Source organism: Andrographis paniculata, unplaced genomic scaffold (genome assembly GCF_009805555.1).
Source record: "Andrographis paniculata isolate CXL003 unplaced genomic scaffold, ASM980555v1 Contig79END, whole genome shotgun sequence".
In the NCBI taxonomy this organism is placed as follows: domain Eukaryota; kingdom Viridiplantae; phylum Streptophyta; class Magnoliopsida; order Lamiales; family Acanthaceae; genus Andrographis; species Andrographis paniculata.
In genome coordinates, this window is record NW_026137616.1 from 339,935 (window position 1) to 356,386 (window position 16,452).

The following is a 16,452-nucleotide window of genomic DNA, read 5'->3' on the forward strand; positions in this document are numbered from 1 at the left end:
AAATTTAATTGGATAGAGTTTATGTAAATTGAATTATGTCAGCTTCTTTTTTTTCTCTTTTTTTTTTTTTTTTTTGAGGGGGGGGGGGAGCTTAATTATCTAAAGAACTTAAGTGTGAAATATGTTTGTTATAGAGTAACTGATACAATATTCGGGGGCGCGTACATAAAAAGTACTTCCTCCCTTCGGTAAATTTAGCTTTTTCTTATTATTTTTACAAAGAAAGAATTATATATTTTAATTAATAATTGTACACTTGCTTAGTAAAAAAAAAAATTAAAAAGACTTTAAAAGTTAAAAATAGAAAATTAATAAAGAAATATAAATACAATTTTAGGAGATGGAATAAAAATTAATGCGTATTTTCATCATATTTATCTTCTTTTGAAAATTATATATATCTTAGAAAAAACATCAAATAAAAATGACACAAAACGTAATATTAAATTTCCATATATTTAAAATAACTATCAAATTAAGTTCTTTATTATATAATGCACAATTAAATTAACCATATCAAAAAATCTAACAATAATATACTTTATATGTTCAACGACTGATGAATTATTATTTTTAATATGTATATATCAATATAAATAACTGTATCAATTATCCTTTTAATATATTTATTCATACGAACTATATAAAATATAAAAATAATATATTATTTAATATCTGTTTATATCGCAAAATTAAATCCAGCCCATAAATAAATATCGAAGTAATTTTCTATGCATTGATTGAATCGAGTCCGTGAAATAAAATTCCAAACTTTGGCATATGTAAAAATATATATATTTTTTTGAAATTATTACATTAAATTCTATTTAAATAAATAAACAGCCTAAAATTGCAAATTTGCGGAGATGCGACACACGTATACGCGTGGCTCCACGTAGAATCTGTTAAATGTCATAAATGAGAAATTAATGTCGATTTTGGACTTTTCCACGCTGCCAAATTTACCATGGATGACACTTCACCATTTTTAAATACACGTGTCCATTTTCCAGGCGCACAATACAAAAACCAAAATTTTCATTTTTCTGTTTTTCATCTTATGCCTTAATAATGCCCAAATGTGTTTACTTGCTTATCATACTTAGAGATGATATATAGTTGGATGGTGTCTTTTATTTTTATTTAATTGAGTGAAAAGATGACTAAGTTGATTGCAATAAAATGTGTAACCTATAATAATTGAACTGCTATAGCAATGATTTTATATTTAATTTGTATAATTAGATTCTAATTATATAACTAGTTTAATTGCAATACTCTTTTGATTATATTGGAAGATCATTATTTATACAGACCCTTTCTCAAGTTTTAATTTATAAGTGTATATATGTAATTTGAAAATGAATTTACCTGGCTTTTAAATATTTTTAAATATATTTGTTCATATCAGATCACTACACAATCAACGTTAAGAAGCGTTCCCTTGCGTTTGTATTTTCGTTTTTGTTCTTTCGTTTTCCACTTGCTATTTTTATGTGAACATAATTTTCAAATAATGATATCTTGTCGAACAATATATATATACATATTCTAAGTTATACTCTAATAAAATTCCATTGTTTTGAAATGATGGCAATATTATTGGAGGATTTCAACTTTCATTTTTTTTATATAAGCAACTAATATATAGCTTCATTTTTACAAGCTATAGGTATCCATATTCTGCATGGAATCTAAATAAAAACTCAAATTAAATTTATTACAAAAATCATATATAAGATGGTACAAAAGGTGAGAAACCTTGTGCACATGTATATCCCAACAACATGACACAATATATAGCAACACTGAGCACACATGACATCAAACAAACAACATCACCACATTATACACACACACACACACACTCAATGATCAAACAAGACACACATTACAGGGTTTGATTGATTAAGCATCAAGGATTAAGCACACTTGAAGCCATATGGAACTTTCTTGCCACAGTAGTTCAAGAGCAAGCTAAGGGAGACAGGGACATTAAGGTTGATGCCGAGCACATTGGCTTTGATGGCGGTGCAGAGGCAGGCCGCCGCCTCGAGATCGGCCAGCCCTTCAATCAAGGTGCAGCAAGGTGTCTTTGGCGGGGTTCCCACAACTAGGTGGACTAAGTCATTCAGAAGGTTTGCACAAACTCCCAACTTCAATGTGTCCTTAGGGCAGTACTTGTGTTTGTGTTTGTGCTTGTGACCAGTCGGGGCCGGAGTCGGGGTTGCTGGTGGGCTTGTTGGCGGCGGGCAGTTGGCGCTGACTGTTATGAAGAAGAGGAAGTTGAGGAGAAGGAAGAGGGCAGCAATTCTTGATGATGATGGTGAAGCCATTGTTGGTTTAGGGTTGGGATCTTGGAATTAGGGTATTACTTGTGATGAGTGAGAATGTGGTTGGGCTATGAAGTGGGGTATTTATAGGTGGTAATTTGAAGGGTTTTCTTTTTATTATTATTATTTTTTATTTTTTTATTTTTTTTGGGGGGGGGGGGGGGGGGTGTGGAGGGGTGTCCTTGCATGTGAGGGAGAAGATGGAACGAGAAATACCATATTTTGGAAGATAAGGGTATGAAGAGTTGTGTCTGACCTCAAATTAAATTTATAAAATTGTATTGTTCTTAGCTTCAATGTGGATCAATCATTCAAGTTTTTTACACATACACAAACACCAACATATACATACAAACATGCATTCCAGTAGGGGTTCAATATATATTATATAGATCAGATATTTGTGTGTGTGTTTCTTGGGCTAATGATATGATCATTCATGGTGGCCTAAGACAATGTGTGGTGTGGATTTATATAGTGCATTTTGCATATCTTTTGCTTTGCTAGTACAATTCCAGTGGGGTGGGGTGGGGTGGGGTGGGGGAGTACATATTAAGACAAGACAAAGTTTACATACACATTAGCAAATTAAATTACAGTGTAATTACCATTATGACAATGAGATTAATCTACCTTCACTAACATTTTTCACAAGCGAAACCTTGCAATTGCATACAATATTCATTCCACTATGGATAAATCAAATCATCATATTGACAATGGTCTTCTTACTAGACAATTTGTGCAACTAATTGAATATATATATTGGCAAGTATATAGCTATTAGAGACCAAATCAACTACATGGCAGTAATTTGATCATATATACACATGAGATTTCTAAAATAATTTTAAAATGTATGTGAGAGGGACAGGTCTGACATAGTGAGTGAATGGGTGATACATGGAATTGGTATAACAATTTTGATATCATCTATAGGGCATATGCATCTACACACACAGAGAGAATCTGTTGGTGAATTCAGAACCAGTCAAGCTGAATGGTGACCATATAAAGCTAGCTCTCATTTGTTCAATTTTATCTCTATTCAGATCATGAATAATTTACAGCCTCAAGAAAATGAAAAGGTAAAAATATTTAATGTATATCAATATGAAAGGGTAGATGAAATTCATAGTACATTATTCCAGACCAATAAACTTTCCGAGTATATATATATATATGCATATCATATTGCAAGTTCTGGGCTCAAAATGTATGAGAATATGTTCATACATAAGAGTATATTGTGAAATTTCTAATAGTTAAGTACAAATTGGTATCTAAAATACCGATTAATGAGTACCAAAGTTCACATGCTAATTATTTAGACCACACTGTACTTAAACTTTAGTTTTTCCTAAATCAGAAAAGAATGTGGTCATTCCCACATCATGGTGTGTGATTCTAGTAATTAAAAATATTTTTTTTTTATTTATAAATTATATGGTGGTATACAAATATTCCATTGTTCTACTGTTTTAAGATCAAATATTCTTCTTACAGCTCTAATATACAGACAACTGAGTTTTCACTTCATTGGATGAGAGCATAGCAAATTATTCTCACTTCAGTTGTAATCTCAAAATTACATGCAAATAAACTGCACATCTTCACACACAGACACACACACATTATATATATGTGTGTGTATATATATATATATATATATTATTTGACTAAATTAAAACATTATTGCAGCATCTCCACAGAATGAAACAGGACATGCACAAAGTGCCACACATCATGTTAGAAAAATATCACGATAATTATCCATGGTGCCCACAAAATGATGTGATTAAATTTTGCACTGAAACGGCCAAACATGCCAGATGCAGAATTCTATCAAAAAAAAAAAAGTCACATAGATGTGATAGCAGACAACAAATGATATATTTATGGTGCCCACAAAGGTTTGTTATTTAGGAGTTTGGTTTTTTTTATTTGAAAAGTGGTTTGGATGCCATATTTTATGAAAAGAAATTATGTATTTTTATAGGAATCGCGATGGCAATGGTAAAAAACTGAAAATAACTCCAAAAGAAGAGAGCCGCGAGATTTCTCATCCTTTCTAATTACTTGAAACAAGGGAGTGAATGAAAATTTATTAGTTCCTAACCATCTTTCGTTTCAATATAGGCTTCATAAGAAAATTTATTATAATTACCCGCCTCACTTTATAAGTAATCTTCAAAAAAGAAATGCCGTCATTAGGAAACATCAAGACAGGATGTATATTACTGTTTACCTCATCCTCATCACTGAAACATTTGAAGAACTAAACCACAGTACAGAGAGAGATCAACATGTGATAATCCAAAGTAAAGATTGTGTACCACACAGAATTCAGAAATTAAATATGATTCTCAAAGCATTAACATATTTATTTTTCATTACTCAAGAATTTATTCCAATTGATAGGAGAAAACCTGAGTTATAAATGATTACCAGCAGGCAAAAGATCTGGTGAGAAAACAACCTCAGGGCTCTCCACCGAGCTCAACCCTCAGGTTATCGTAAGGGTAGACCTTGGGTGTCTGAAAAAAATCAAGGGAAGATTGTTGCTGAGTAATGGTATTACAGTCACATAAGAAGTTTCTATTGCAAAAAACGATAATGTAATAAGGAAAAAGTTAATCAAACAATTTCAAAAGATTGTGGCTCCATGACTCAGTATCCTGATGATTTCAACCACATCCAATGCAAAGGCTAATCATAAACTTACAAGTTACAACTCATGTCTAAAATATGAAAAAAGCATACTCTATGACAGGAATATGTGGTTCTTTAACTTCAATTTACACACAGGTTTACAGACAAGTAATCTCAAGGAGCCTAGAAAATTGACAATATTCAAACTTCTTTAAGAAAGTGAGTATGTATATTAATCAGATCTAAGATTGGATAGCACAAAATAGATGATGAGAGGTGAGAATTGTGGCTAGTACAATCTTAAGGTTAAGGTGCATGAACTATTGCAAGTGGTTTGAGGGCAAGCTAGAAAGTAAACAAAGTGGCATGAAAGGATACAAAAGGAAACATCTTTCCATCAGCAGTGGTTAGGATTACAGAACCACAATCTTATAATATATCAATCTTCTGTGCAGCGAATGTCTCACAAGCATTTCCGTAAACATGAAAGTCACTTGTACCACCTAAGCTGGTTATACTGAACAAGGTGAATAGAGGATAATTGACAACCACAAATCCTACCACTGAAAAGGTAAGATCGGAGAAATTCAATGATCCAAAATATTCAACGAGAAAATTATGATCCATTCTTAAGAATCTCAAATCATTGGTATATTGTCCAATAAACTAGATAACATCTTCAAAACATTCTAGATACAATTGGATATCGCAGTCAAACAGTAATAAAATTTATCAGGCCTTAGCTATTAACAGCTGATTTTCCGATTCAATTACTTTGCATAACTATGTGATTGTACAAAGCCTATGTTATGTACTTTCATGGCATTCCACAAAGATATTATTATACATGTAATATGTATATTATATCCAGTCTTTAAAAAATTAAGGTGACTAAACACCTCCGCTGCGGAAAATGAAATACAATTCCATATTTTTAAGAATACAAAGTCATTAGAAAAGCATAGACAATGATGAGAAACATCTCATACTACAAAGTATTAAGAACTGGTGATCCATAAATATATCCCCTTTCTTACCATCGTCCTCAGAAATAAATGAAAAGAAAATTCTTGGAAATTAAATCAGAAAAAGAATAAAAACAACGATGGCAGTTAAAAACACTCAAATAACTTAATGAAATAATGAACAGGGCAGCCACTGACTGAACCACTATCATCGCCAACCTATATCAAGTCTAAAATCAACCACAATCCTACCTCCCGTTTTGGTATAATTAAAGATGCTCGACTCTGCATTAATAGTGATGATCATTCTCAAAATTGAGGCAAAAAGCAATTCAAAAGGAAGAAAAAAAAAATCATCAGTTAAAATATGGCAATCCACTCCACTAAAACAGGGCCAAAAACATCAGCATTTCATATGCAATAAATTTAAAAGGAAAAAGAAGAAGAAAGAAAATCAATCTAAAAAAAACTAATTAACTGAATTTTTAGCCACGGCTGAAACAAAAGCATAAATTTGAATCTGAAAACTACTACTTACAAATGGTATTTTTGAGGCCTTATCGTTCCACACAGCTAACAGCCCAAGCGACGCAAAAAATCCCAGCCCGCCACACATCCAAGCCAACGCCTCATACTATAAACCAAAATCAGCTTAATTGCAATTTAAAATGGAAATCAGAAAGATGATTCGAATAAAAAACGCTGATAACTACTTAGAAGATCCAACCTTCCCAATATTATCAGCAATCCGATCGATACAAGGTTCCGGAAATGGAGTTCCATTATCCCACACAAGTTCATCATTAACGGGTAGCTGTATTACAGTCACCAAAAAGAAACCAAAAATAAAATCGAAAACGAGATTAAGGTTAATCCATTTCTTCCATGATTATCTACAAATTCGTCACAAGAAAAGTAGTATACTCACCGGTTTATCAGGGACGATGTGCTTGCCCACAGGGAGGCCCATTCCGGATCGCTGGCGGAGAGAGGACCCAACAGAGCGAGAAACGGCGCCGGAGCCGCCCATGATCCGGGCCGCTACCTGGTTCAGTCTTGCTGCCATGTCAAGTTTGTTGTCGTCGCAAATTGGAAATCGTAGCTCATGACTGTCAACCCTAAATTCCCAAATTCCTTTGAAGGTTTGTCCAATTACCAGATACAACGATAATGACAATTTTACCCTTATGGTACTAAAATTACAATTTTACCCATATGGTACTAGAATTGGAAAGTGGCTCTTAAGTGTTCATAATGACCAATCCAATTAGTGTTGGGGTTTAGGGTTCTTGATTCTACTACAGTTTATGCTTCTTATAATCAATTTCATAAATACTACAAGCATCTGCAGATCTTGGTACAAGTTGTTGGGAAAGAAATATACAGAACCTAAGCATGAACTATTTGCTTATATAAACATTTGATTTTCAATTCTATTACTAAAACTACTAACATAAATTAGCAATTTTTTATGTTTCAAATTAGTGCAATTTTCTATATATATTTATATATATATATATATATTAAAAAAACAAATCCAAAATACCTATAGGAAAAACATAATTCATTGCAGGGGCAGTCTTAGTACAAGTTACTCTACATCAAAGCCTTTTTCTTGAAGCTCGGAGACAACCTCATTTTTCATCCTAAGCCACAATTTCAAAGCCTCTTGTTCAAACTTCTTGTCCTGCAGTTCTTTCTCAAAATTGTAAAAATCTTTGTCATTTTCGACGAATCCTTTTGGCCCGATTACAGTGCCAATCATCCCGCCTTTAGCAATGAACTCATCCATGGCTTCCTGGTCACCCGGGTAGGGAAACTGCCGGCGCTCATAGAGATGAGCAAGCTCTTTCTCCTCCTTGGGCTTCGGCTTCAATGTCCACCAACCAAGCGGGGATGTCTCATTCCACAACCATGCCAACCCAAAAAGTGTGTATGTGCATATCAATCCTTTGCCAATTTGCTTCCAGAAATGATAATCTTCTTTGCCTAAACCAATTCTTTTTAGGTATTTCTCCACTCTGAATGCATTTTCTGTCAAAAAAAGAAAAACTACTTATAAATCAATTCAGCATTCAAGATTTAACTGTGTTAAACAAACAACCACTCATTGAAGGGTTCAAAAGAGAGCAAATTCGAGGAATTGGAAAAAACACAGATTGCTCCTTGTGGCTTAGTACTTTGAGAAGGAAGTGAAAACGAATTCAAACCTAAAATAACAATGGCTATCAATAGAAGGAAGTGAAAACGAATCCAAACCAAATGCAACATGAAAACCTCTTATTCTGGAATATATATAAATATAACAAATTGAAGATGCTTGGCAAACAACAACTAAGAAATTCATAAGGGAAATATATATAAAACACAAAATACCAACACTTCTATCAAAACCCGTAAAATAAACCAAAAAAAAAAGCACATCAGCAAATCTTAGATATACAAATGCTACCAGCTTATGTTGCACAAAGGTACTCACTCATTCATTAAACAAATATTTTTTAAGAAAAAACATAAAATATCTTGCTAATGTACAATAGGCATAGCAATAGAAAGAAGAAAAAAAAAGTTACCACCTCGGCGAGCATTCACCCGTGCTCTCCAACCCCTTCCAACCTTCAAAAGTTACGTACAACTTATTAAACACAATACAACGCAACTATACAGTTACTCTGCCATATTCTAGTAGAAATGAAGGTAAAGATCAGAAATGTTTTTCTACCCTTTTTAAAAACTTACTGCATGTAAATTTAAATTTAGAGAGAATAGTAATGACGGAAGTATTTAGGTACCTAGGGCGCTTATCGTACAGTTGTCGACTTAACATTTGAGTGTGATATCAAACGAATCACCATGTGGCAGCTATTGTTGGGTCCCAATGTCATGGAATGGATCCATAGTAGTTAACCATAGGGTAAATGATAAACATTTAAAACTTTAACATTAGAACTACTTTTGAGATATATTACACACACAGCGACTAAAACCAAGCCTCCCTTTTAGCTAGCTGTTAATTAACAAGTTTTCAATTCTATTCATATGATTCAACATTACATAGAAGCGAAAAAACTAATGTGATAGAGCACAGATAGCAATCTAAATAATATTCCTCACTTAATTTAACAACCAATTTCACTTCTAATAGGTTTTGAATTCAATCCCTCAATGTCAGTCAGGAAGAATCTCAAATTCAGGAGAGAAATGCTTCAGGGGTTCTCACACAATCCGAAAACACTTACTAGAAATTAAAAAACAGAAATCAATCATATCACCAACTATGCTAGAGGTGTGTTCCTCCAAGGTCCTCAAAACTGAAGTTGAAAAACTTACATATTTGTCAGGTACAAAGTGTTTTCCAATTGGAAGACCCATGCCAGAGCGCTGCCGGAGAGACAACATGAGGGAGTGAGCTACGCCATTTGCACCCGAGACCCTGGAGACTTCATTGCTCAGTCTTCCAGCCATCCCAAATCCTTCTTCTTGTAGCAAACAGTGCTGAGCAGCTGATGAAGCAGGTGTTTATACAGTAACCAGGTCGCAATATGAAGCGGTTCTACAGATCGTCAAATAGCAATAAACACCAGCAAGAAACCTAGTTTTAAGTGAAATGATTAACTCGAACTTTTTAAGGAAATAGAAAATAAAATAGATCTCAAAAAATTCAATCCCATCAGAATCCTCTACCCCTTTCACATTTACCATCACCAACCTTTTTCAAAACCTAGGTTTCCAAACATATAGCTTCGTCTAGCACTTGCTTCCACGTCTTTCAAACTATTCATCAATTTCTCCATTGAAATCCAAATACTAAAAATAATTGAAAAAAAGAATAACTATAATCAGCCAACTCCTGAGAGTGATCATGCCGAACCCGTTAAGCTAAATTTCTTCCAGCCTTAAAATTTTTATCCAAATAAACTATAAAGCTGCTGTGCATCAAAAGAAAAGTCACTCCCTTCGAAAATCTGAGAAAAACCAACCTGATCACTTTCCTCAGTCGACCAACGGTGGCGAGCAAGCAGAGAATTCCCGGCTCAAAATTTCACTTTGCACCACACAGCACAGATTAATTAATTTAGCATGGGTATGATAATAATCGAATAATATTTTAATACCCCATACCTGAATCGACCGGAGCCAAACTTGTACGGATTCGTATTTACCCGGATCCGACTCGACTCGTTGGAGAGGGTTTGAGGGAAAAAATAGAAGAAGGCGAGGGCTGTGTGGCGGACGGTGAAAGCGACTGCAACGGGCGGCGATGGAGTCAATAAGACAAAAACTAAAACAAAAAAAGCGCACCGGCGGCAGCAGATGAGAAAAACGATTTGGGAAGGTGCGGCCGTTGGGTACGATCGGGAAGAAGTTCACTTATGTTAAATCAAGGTTAATTTAATTAAACCTGTCCTTTGTTTGTACAAATACCGTTTTGAGGATTTTTTTAGTTTTAAAATTTTGAAAATAATAGAATAGTATTAATGAATGTTATGATTTGTTGTAAAAAAAATTAATAATATTCACATTTAGAAAAGGTATAATTAATAAATAATTAAAAAATTATTAATATAAATAATTATTATATAATAAAAATAATTATAAATTAAAATTAAAATAATTTATTAGTATATTTAAAATTTAAAAAATTATAAATTAAATTTTTTAAAATAAAAATAAATTGTATAATATTTTTAAAGAAAAAAAAATAACAAAAAATAAGTAGACGAGACGGAATTAAAAATATGGATATAAGAAATGGGAACGGAGGAGTAATAAAGATAAAATTAAGAGAGAGGTATTATTAATATTCCACAGATGTGTTGGTTTGGGATTTGAATTTTGAGTTGGAATTTGAATAGTAAAAATTTTGAATTTGTATAGTTGTATGATGTGATATAAATAGGTATTGATGTGATGTTTTTAATGTAAAATTGATTTTTAGTATAATATAAATAATAAAAAATATGCGTTTGATTTCATATTTTTGGGGAAAAAATTTTGGATGAAGTAGAATTTTGTCAAAATCCTACAAACGAACACACCCTACGAATATGTTAGTTGGTGGTTTAAATTTTGAGTTGGGATTTGAATAGTAAAAAATTTGAATTTGAATAGTTGTACGATGTAATATAAATAGGTGTTGATGTGATGTTTTGAATATAAAATTGATTTTTAGTATAATATAAAAAATAAAAAATATGCGTTTGATTTGATTGATTTGATGTTTTTAGGAAAAAAAAAAAAAGAAGATAAATAGACAACGCATGCGACCCACATTCCGCCGCTCGTCTCCGCATACCATTTGGGTCATCCTTTGTTGAAGCTTGTGCATTCTCTGCCTGAAGATCGTCCTTAACGTGGTTTTTCTTTCATGAACAAAGCTTAGCCCTCTTGGCCCTTCAATAACGTGGAGCATACTTCCCCACCTTGGGAGCACTTCTCTCTTGGAATGTCCAGTTACCTTAGGACATGCTCTTTATTGACGTGCCCATCAACGTCGAGCATACTCCCCCACTCTGAGAGCACTCTACTTTCTAATGTCCAGTTCATGGTTCGCCGGATCGGCCGATCCGGAACCGGAACGGGCAGGACCGTTCCGGTACGAAAAAAAAATCCGATTTTCTTCCAAATCTTCATGAAATCACTCAATTTTTTTTATTTTGGAGATGTTTTTGTCAATCATTCTCCTTCCGTTACTTCAATTTAATACGTAGAACTTGTGAAGTACTTCAATTTCATATTTGGAATTTGAAACTTGGAAAAGGAGAAGATGTGAGTTTAGGGATAAATTTAGGGAAGATATTGTTCGGTAAGATGAAGAAGTAGTGGAAGGTGCGGCTGCGTTGTGAATAAAGAAGGTTGCTGAAGAAGAAGAGGATTGGAGAGGAAGATCGAGCAGTGTTGTCGGTTGGGGAAGAGGATAGTGTAGATTGGGAAGAAGAACGAGTAGCGAATAATTAATTGAAAATATTTTGGAAAATAACCTAAATAATTATTTAAGTCCATTTAACTTAATTTTTGTAAATATAAGTATAAAATTAATTTGTTTACTTTGGATCGGAATTAGTATTAGATTATTTTAATTATTTTGTTTATTTAATTTTTAAATTTAATTGTTTTGATTTGTCTTTAATTTTTACTTAATTTATCCAAATTGATTTTCATTAAAATTGATATTTTAGAATAACTTATAACTAATTGTAAAATTATTTTTTAGATCAAATTATATATATAATTTTAAAATTAATTATATTTATGTTTTAATATATTTAATTGTGTATATTATCATTTTTTAAAATAAAAATTTTTATATAAAAATAATGTTGACCAATATTTGAACGATACACCGCGCCGATATGCCGCGACGTATCTGGAACGGTGAAAGCCGATCCGCGACAACGATCCACGACGGCGAACCATGGTCCAGTTCCCTTAGGACATATTGATCCTTGACGTGCCATTGACATGCTCCTCCCCTGAGCAATGCCCCACTTTGTCGCTTCGTTCGCCGCCACTGACGAGATCCGCTCTGATACCGTATGTAATATGTCCGGAAGTTGACATGTTCGATGCCTAGGCCACGCCCGTGCGTGGCCCAAACCAGCCGTCCCATGTGCGCAACCGGGATATATCATACAGTATGGGAAAATCATGCGGAACACGTACCTGCATCAAAGACATATGTCGTCAATCAGTCGTACATGAGAGGAGCTCGCACACATGGGACGGACTATGGCCAAGAATTTGGAGCATAAATGTCAACCTATGACCCTTTCGATAATTTGATCGGATCGTAGACGTGTAAAGCTTTCGTCGGATATTGGATCAACAATCTTGCCTCGACTTATGGTCGTCAATTTGTTGATCTGGATTTTTCAACAAAATAAGAGGAAAATTCATTTGTGGCTTCAAACTTGATTTTTGAGTTTGAAATGATAGAGCTTTAAGCATCGGACTTAATTAACTAAATAGACAAATAAAAATTAGCAAGAAAATAAAGCGACGATCCCAAAGCGACGATCCCAATAAATTTCCTCTCAAATGGTGATGAATATTGATGATGTCTCTCTTCTCTATTTCCTCTCAAATGGTGATGAATATTGATGATGTCTCTCTTCTCTCATTGATGGTCCATACATACGCCCTCTTGAAATTGTATAAAGCTCATCGTAGTGACAAATTAGATTCTACACATATCAACGTCCTCCTCAGCACTTCATACTTGGCCAAACTCTAGAATCCGGAATTAAGACTCGACATACTATTTTTATTATTTATAGTCCTATTTAATAAATTAAAATTAATTCTATTTAAAAATGTTTTATTAATTTTGTTACCACTAATATTCGACAAAGATGAAATCCGAACAGTTGATCTCAAAACAACAACAAACAACAACAAGCTTCAACAAATGCCTTGACACCATTAGAGGCCCAACTGGTTCTGCACCTCCAAAATGGTCTTAGCAGAGTCCCTCAGCTGCTGAGTTTCCTCGTCAGTGAGATGCACATTCGTCACTCCCAGCACTCCACTCCTCCCCAGCTGAGCTGGCAGGCTCAAGAACACCTCTCCCCCATCAATCTCGTGCAATCCCTTTGCAAGAATGGAGACTGGATGAATCCTCCTCTGATCCCTCAGCACTGTCCGGGCTAAGCTCGCCACAGAGTACCCAATAGCCCACGACGTGTACCCTTTCAGCTGTATCACTTCATACGCACTATGCACCACTTCTTTGTGTATCTTCTCCAATGTCTCCTTCTCGAACGCGATCTGCTGCCTCTCTAAAAAGCTCAGCACAGGAACACCCCCCACACTGATGCTCGACCACAGCGCCACCGAACTGTCCCCGTGCTCCCCAACAATGTATGCCTAAACATTTCATTTAGTTTAATTTAATTGGAAAGGTAAAGAGATATTGAAGAAGAAGACGACGACGACGAAGAAGAATCTCACCTGCACGTCCTGTGCATTGACGTCCAGATGATCCGCAATCAGGAACCGGAATCTGGACGAGTCCAGATTCGTGCCCGACCCGATTACCCGGTTCGGCGGGAATCCGGATAGCTTCCACGCCACATAGGTCAATACATCCACTGGATTCGAAACCACCAGTATTATGCTATCCGGCGAGTATTTGGCCAACGGCGGAACGATATGCCTGAAGAGAGCCACGTTCCTCTGCAATAGATTCAGCCTGCTCTCGCCGGGATTCTGCCTGGCGCCGGCGGTCACGATGCAGAGATCGGAGTTTGCGGTTGCGGCGTAGTCGAGAGACGCCTGGATCTTCGTGCGGGGGAGGAAGGCGGCGGCGTGCTGGAGATCGAGCATCTCGCCCCGGAGCTTGTCCTCTTTAGCGTCGATGAGAGTGAGCTCGTCGGCGAGGTCCTGAGTCAGAATAGTCTGCGCGATTGCCATTCCGACGTTTCCGACGCCGACGACGGTTATTTTGGTGTGGCGCTTGGTCGGAGACGGCGGCGATCCGCCGGAGATCGGGATGAAGAAGGCTTTCGAGAGATCGAGGCCGCCGGGGCCGAGGTAGGAAGAGGAAGTGCTCTTATGCATAGCGACGATCGAGATCAACAGACAGTGATTTGATTTGGATCGGAATGTGCAGAAAGGGTCGGTAGGTTTCGCCGTATATATAATAAACGACAAGGGTTTTGACCTTTGAAGACGGTACGTTGATTCTTCAACGGTCAGAGATTGGAGGGAAGGAAGATTAGACGATGATGCAGCGTGTCTCCAGTGGACTCCACCGCACTGGATCACAACTCCGCCTTTCACGTGATGAGCACGCTGGCCTGTCAATCTCGAAGAACTTTTGATGTCGCTAACGCGCTTTTACGAAACCGGGTGCGGCCGGTTTTATTACCAGGTTCGATTTCTTGGGCCATAATAGTTCATAAATCATAATTCCTAAATTGAAATTTGTTTTTCCCTTAAATATATACTTATATATGTGGAGTATAACTTGACACATATTTATGAATTTTGATTATTATGTTCAGTGTAAATAATTTACAAGAGACCCCTGGTTTTAAATAATATTTTGGTTAATTACCATGGGCGACTTCATTATTATATTTTGGTCTGGTTTGAATAATATTCTTGACTTACCAATAATACTTGTGTTTTCTTTATATATTTTTTATATTTTGAATTCTTATTATTTTTAGTAATTGAATTTTCATATTAAATAAATATATTTAGATTTAAATACTATATTTTGTTTATAATTATTGAAAATTATAGATATATTGTTAGAAACTATGAAGTATTTTTGTTTTTTATGATGTGAAAATTCTTAGCTACAATTCTACAAAAGAGAAAAAAAAAATATTGTCTTCTCTATTTTTCATAAAAATATTTTATTTTATTTTAAGAATATCAAATTAAATATTTTGAATTTAATCTATGAAAATATATATTAGCAAGAAATAATACAAGTGCAACAGAATGCGAAGCAAATAATTTCGAATGAAAAATGTCATTTTGACCGAGAGAGATCTCCCTTGGGGAAGGGGCAATCGCCAACGCCAATCCGATCCGTTATTAAGCAACCCAACCCCCAAACCCTAGAACTTACAGAGGAAAATTGCTGGAAGCTTCTCCGAAATCGCATCTCATAAAGGGGGAAACGGAGCGGATACGGTTGTAGAAGTAATCGAGAATGGGTATAATCCGGAGCGGCTTCTCGTTCATCGTGGGCACAGCTTTCGGGGTGTATGTGGCCCAGAATTACAACGTTCCCAACGTCCGGAAGCTCTTCAACACCGGCCTGGTGATCGCCAAGCACCTCGAAGAGAATTACCGCAAGCCCAAGAAACGCGACGATGATGAATGAAACCGAGTGGCGAATGTTTTGCCTGCCCGCTACCTCCAATCGCCTACCAGATGTTTGTTGTTTTGCCTGTTAGAAATTCATTTTCTTTTTTTGGCATGCCTTGAACGATGGATTTTCTCATCCCGTTCAACAAATGGAGTTTGAAGGTTCTGTGATATTGGATGATGAATGGAAATTTTGACAGAGTTGTAGTTTTGGCTGCCTTAATTGGTATATTGTCACTATTTAGAACAACTGAAAAGCTACAATTTCTTGTTTTATTGTCTTGAGAAATATGCTGCACCTCATTCTTGTTTATTGTAGTATATAGTTATATCAAGAAATTGGATGCTTGGATTGGTTGCATAAGTTGCAGGGGCAAGCTATGAAAGCTATATCTTATTTGCTGTTTCAGTCTTGAGGATGTGATTAGTGCATGTTAGGCTTTTCTTCATTGACAAATAATTGGAACCCTTTTCTAGTGGTGGGATATCATACTTAAGATTGAGTTCTTGACTTCCTATGGAGGCACAATCTGACTGCTGTCATATGAATGTGATCTGGGGTAATACTTGTAAGCAGAAATCAAAGGAATTGTGCTTCTGATAGTTTTAAAAGTTACTTTAGTTTTCATTTTTTATGATTCTTCATTGGCTTATTGTAGCTGATGAATGTGGCACTA

At 35.3% G+C, this 16,452-nt stretch overlaps 5 protein-coding genes across 8 annotated transcripts; 1 reads left to right on the top strand and 4 right to left on the bottom strand.

Annotated features, from left to right (window-relative positions):
• Positions 1–1,695: 1,695 nt before the first annotated feature.
• Positions 1,696–2,401, bottom strand: LOC127240441 (14 kDa proline-rich protein DC2.15-like). Its single transcript, XM_051259135.1, has one exon. It carries the CDS (start codon positions 2,334–2,336, stop codon positions 1,923–1,925), a length of 414 nt encoding a protein of 137 aa, XP_051115092.1. The 5' UTR covers positions 2,337–2,401; the 3' UTR covers positions 1,696–1,922.
• Positions 2,402–4,543: 2,142 nt separating this feature from the next.
• LOC127240442 (NADH dehydrogenase [ubiquinone] 1 beta subcomplex subunit 8, mitochondrial) lies at positions 4,544–7,078 on the bottom strand. Its single transcript, XM_051259136.1, has 4 exons — positions 6,879–7,078; positions 6,678–6,764; positions 6,489–6,584; positions 4,544–4,870 (listed from the first exon to the last, which is right to left on the bottom strand). The coding sequence occupies exons 1-4, from the start codon at positions 7,014–7,016 to the stop codon at positions 4,814–4,816; spliced, it is 378 nt and encodes a 125-aa protein (XP_051115093.1). The 5' UTR covers positions 7,017–7,078; the 3' UTR covers positions 4,544–4,813.
• Positions 7,079–7,495: 417 nt separating this feature from the next.
• Positions 7,496–10,336, bottom strand: LOC127240738 (uncharacterized). Of its 4 annotated transcripts, none has more exons than XM_051259570.1 (5): positions 10,073–10,336; positions 9,931–9,995; positions 9,281–9,453; positions 8,524–8,566; positions 7,496–7,984 (listed from the first exon to the last, which is right to left on the bottom strand). In XM_051259570.1, exons 3-5 carry the CDS (start codon positions 9,413–9,415, stop codon positions 7,542–7,544), a joined length of 621 nt encoding a protein of 206 aa, XP_051115527.1. In that variant the 5' UTR covers positions 9,416–9,453; positions 9,931–9,995; positions 10,073–10,336; the 3' UTR covers positions 7,496–7,541. The 4 variants fall into 4 exon arrangements, with proteins under 4 accessions (XP_051115527.1, XP_051115525.1, XP_051115526.1 ...); XM_051259568.1 differs by having other exon boundaries at positions 9,281–9,503; positions 10,073–10,335; XM_051259569.1 differs by having other exon boundaries at positions 9,281–9,542; positions 10,073–10,335.
• A 2,911-nt stretch (positions 10,337–13,247) lies between these two features.
• LOC127240703 (L-lactate dehydrogenase B) lies at positions 13,248–14,580 on the bottom strand. Its single transcript, XM_051259512.1, has 2 exons — positions 13,901–14,580; positions 13,248–13,816 (listed from the first exon to the last, which is right to left on the bottom strand). Exons 1-2 carry the CDS (start codon positions 14,507–14,509, stop codon positions 13,373–13,375), a joined length of 1,053 nt encoding a protein of 350 aa, XP_051115469.1. The 5' UTR covers positions 14,510–14,580; the 3' UTR covers positions 13,248–13,372.
• An 818-nt stretch (positions 14,581–15,398) lies between these two features.
• LOC127240184 (uncharacterized) lies at positions 15,399–15,994 on the top strand. Its single transcript, XM_051258704.1, has one exon. The coding sequence runs from the start codon at positions 15,618–15,620 to the stop codon at positions 15,789–15,791; it is 174 nt and encodes a 57-aa protein (XP_051114661.1). The 5' UTR covers positions 15,399–15,617; the 3' UTR covers positions 15,792–15,994.
• The last annotated feature ends 458 nt before the right edge of the window (positions 15,995–16,452 follow it).

What these genes read in the sequence shown, in the direction of transcription:
- LOC127240184 (XM_051258704.1), top strand. Translation starts at nt 15,618, where the DNA reads ATGGGTATAATCCGGAGCGGCTTCTCGTTCATCGTGGGCACAGCTTTC.
- LOC127240441 (XM_051259135.1), bottom strand. Translation starts at nt 2,336, where the DNA reads ATGGCTTCACCATCATCATCAAGAATTGCTGCCCTCTTCCTTCTCCTC.
- LOC127240738 (XM_051259570.1), bottom strand. Translation starts at nt 9,415, where the DNA reads ATGGCTGGAAGACTGAGCAATGAAGTCTCCAGGGTCTCGGGTGCAAAT. An exon ending in ACTTTGTACCTGACAAATAT is followed by an intron (nt 8,567 to 9,280) that starts GTAAGTTTTTCA and finishes TAACTTTTGAAG; the next exon opens with GTTGGAAGGGGTTGGAGAGC. An exon ending in GGTGAATGCTCGCCGAGGTG is followed by an intron (nt 7,985 to 8,523) that starts GTAACTTTTTTT and finishes TTTTTTTGACAG; the next exon opens with AAAATGCATTCAGAGTGGAG.
- LOC127240703 (XM_051259512.1), bottom strand. Translation starts at nt 14,509, where the DNA reads ATGCATAAGAGCACTTCCTCTTCCTACCTCGGCCCCGGCGGCCTCGAT. An exon ending in TCAATGCACAGGACGTGCAG is followed by an intron (nt 13,817 to 13,900) that starts GTGAGATTCTTC and finishes TGAAATGTTTAG; the next exon opens with GCATACATTGTTGGGGAGCA.
- LOC127240442 (XM_051259136.1), bottom strand. Translation starts at nt 7,016, where the DNA reads ATGGCAGCAAGACTGAACCAGGTAGCGGCCCGGATCATGGGCGGCTCC. An exon ending in ACATCGTCCCTGATAAACCG is followed by an intron (nt 6,765 to 6,878) that starts GTGAGTATACTA and finishes ACTGTAATACAG; the next exon opens with CTACCCGTTAATGATGAACT. An exon ending in AGGCCTCAAAAATACCATTT is followed by an intron (nt 4,871 to 6,488) that starts GTAAGTAGTAGT and finishes GATTTTTTTCAG; the next exon opens with ACACCCAAGGTCTACCCTTA.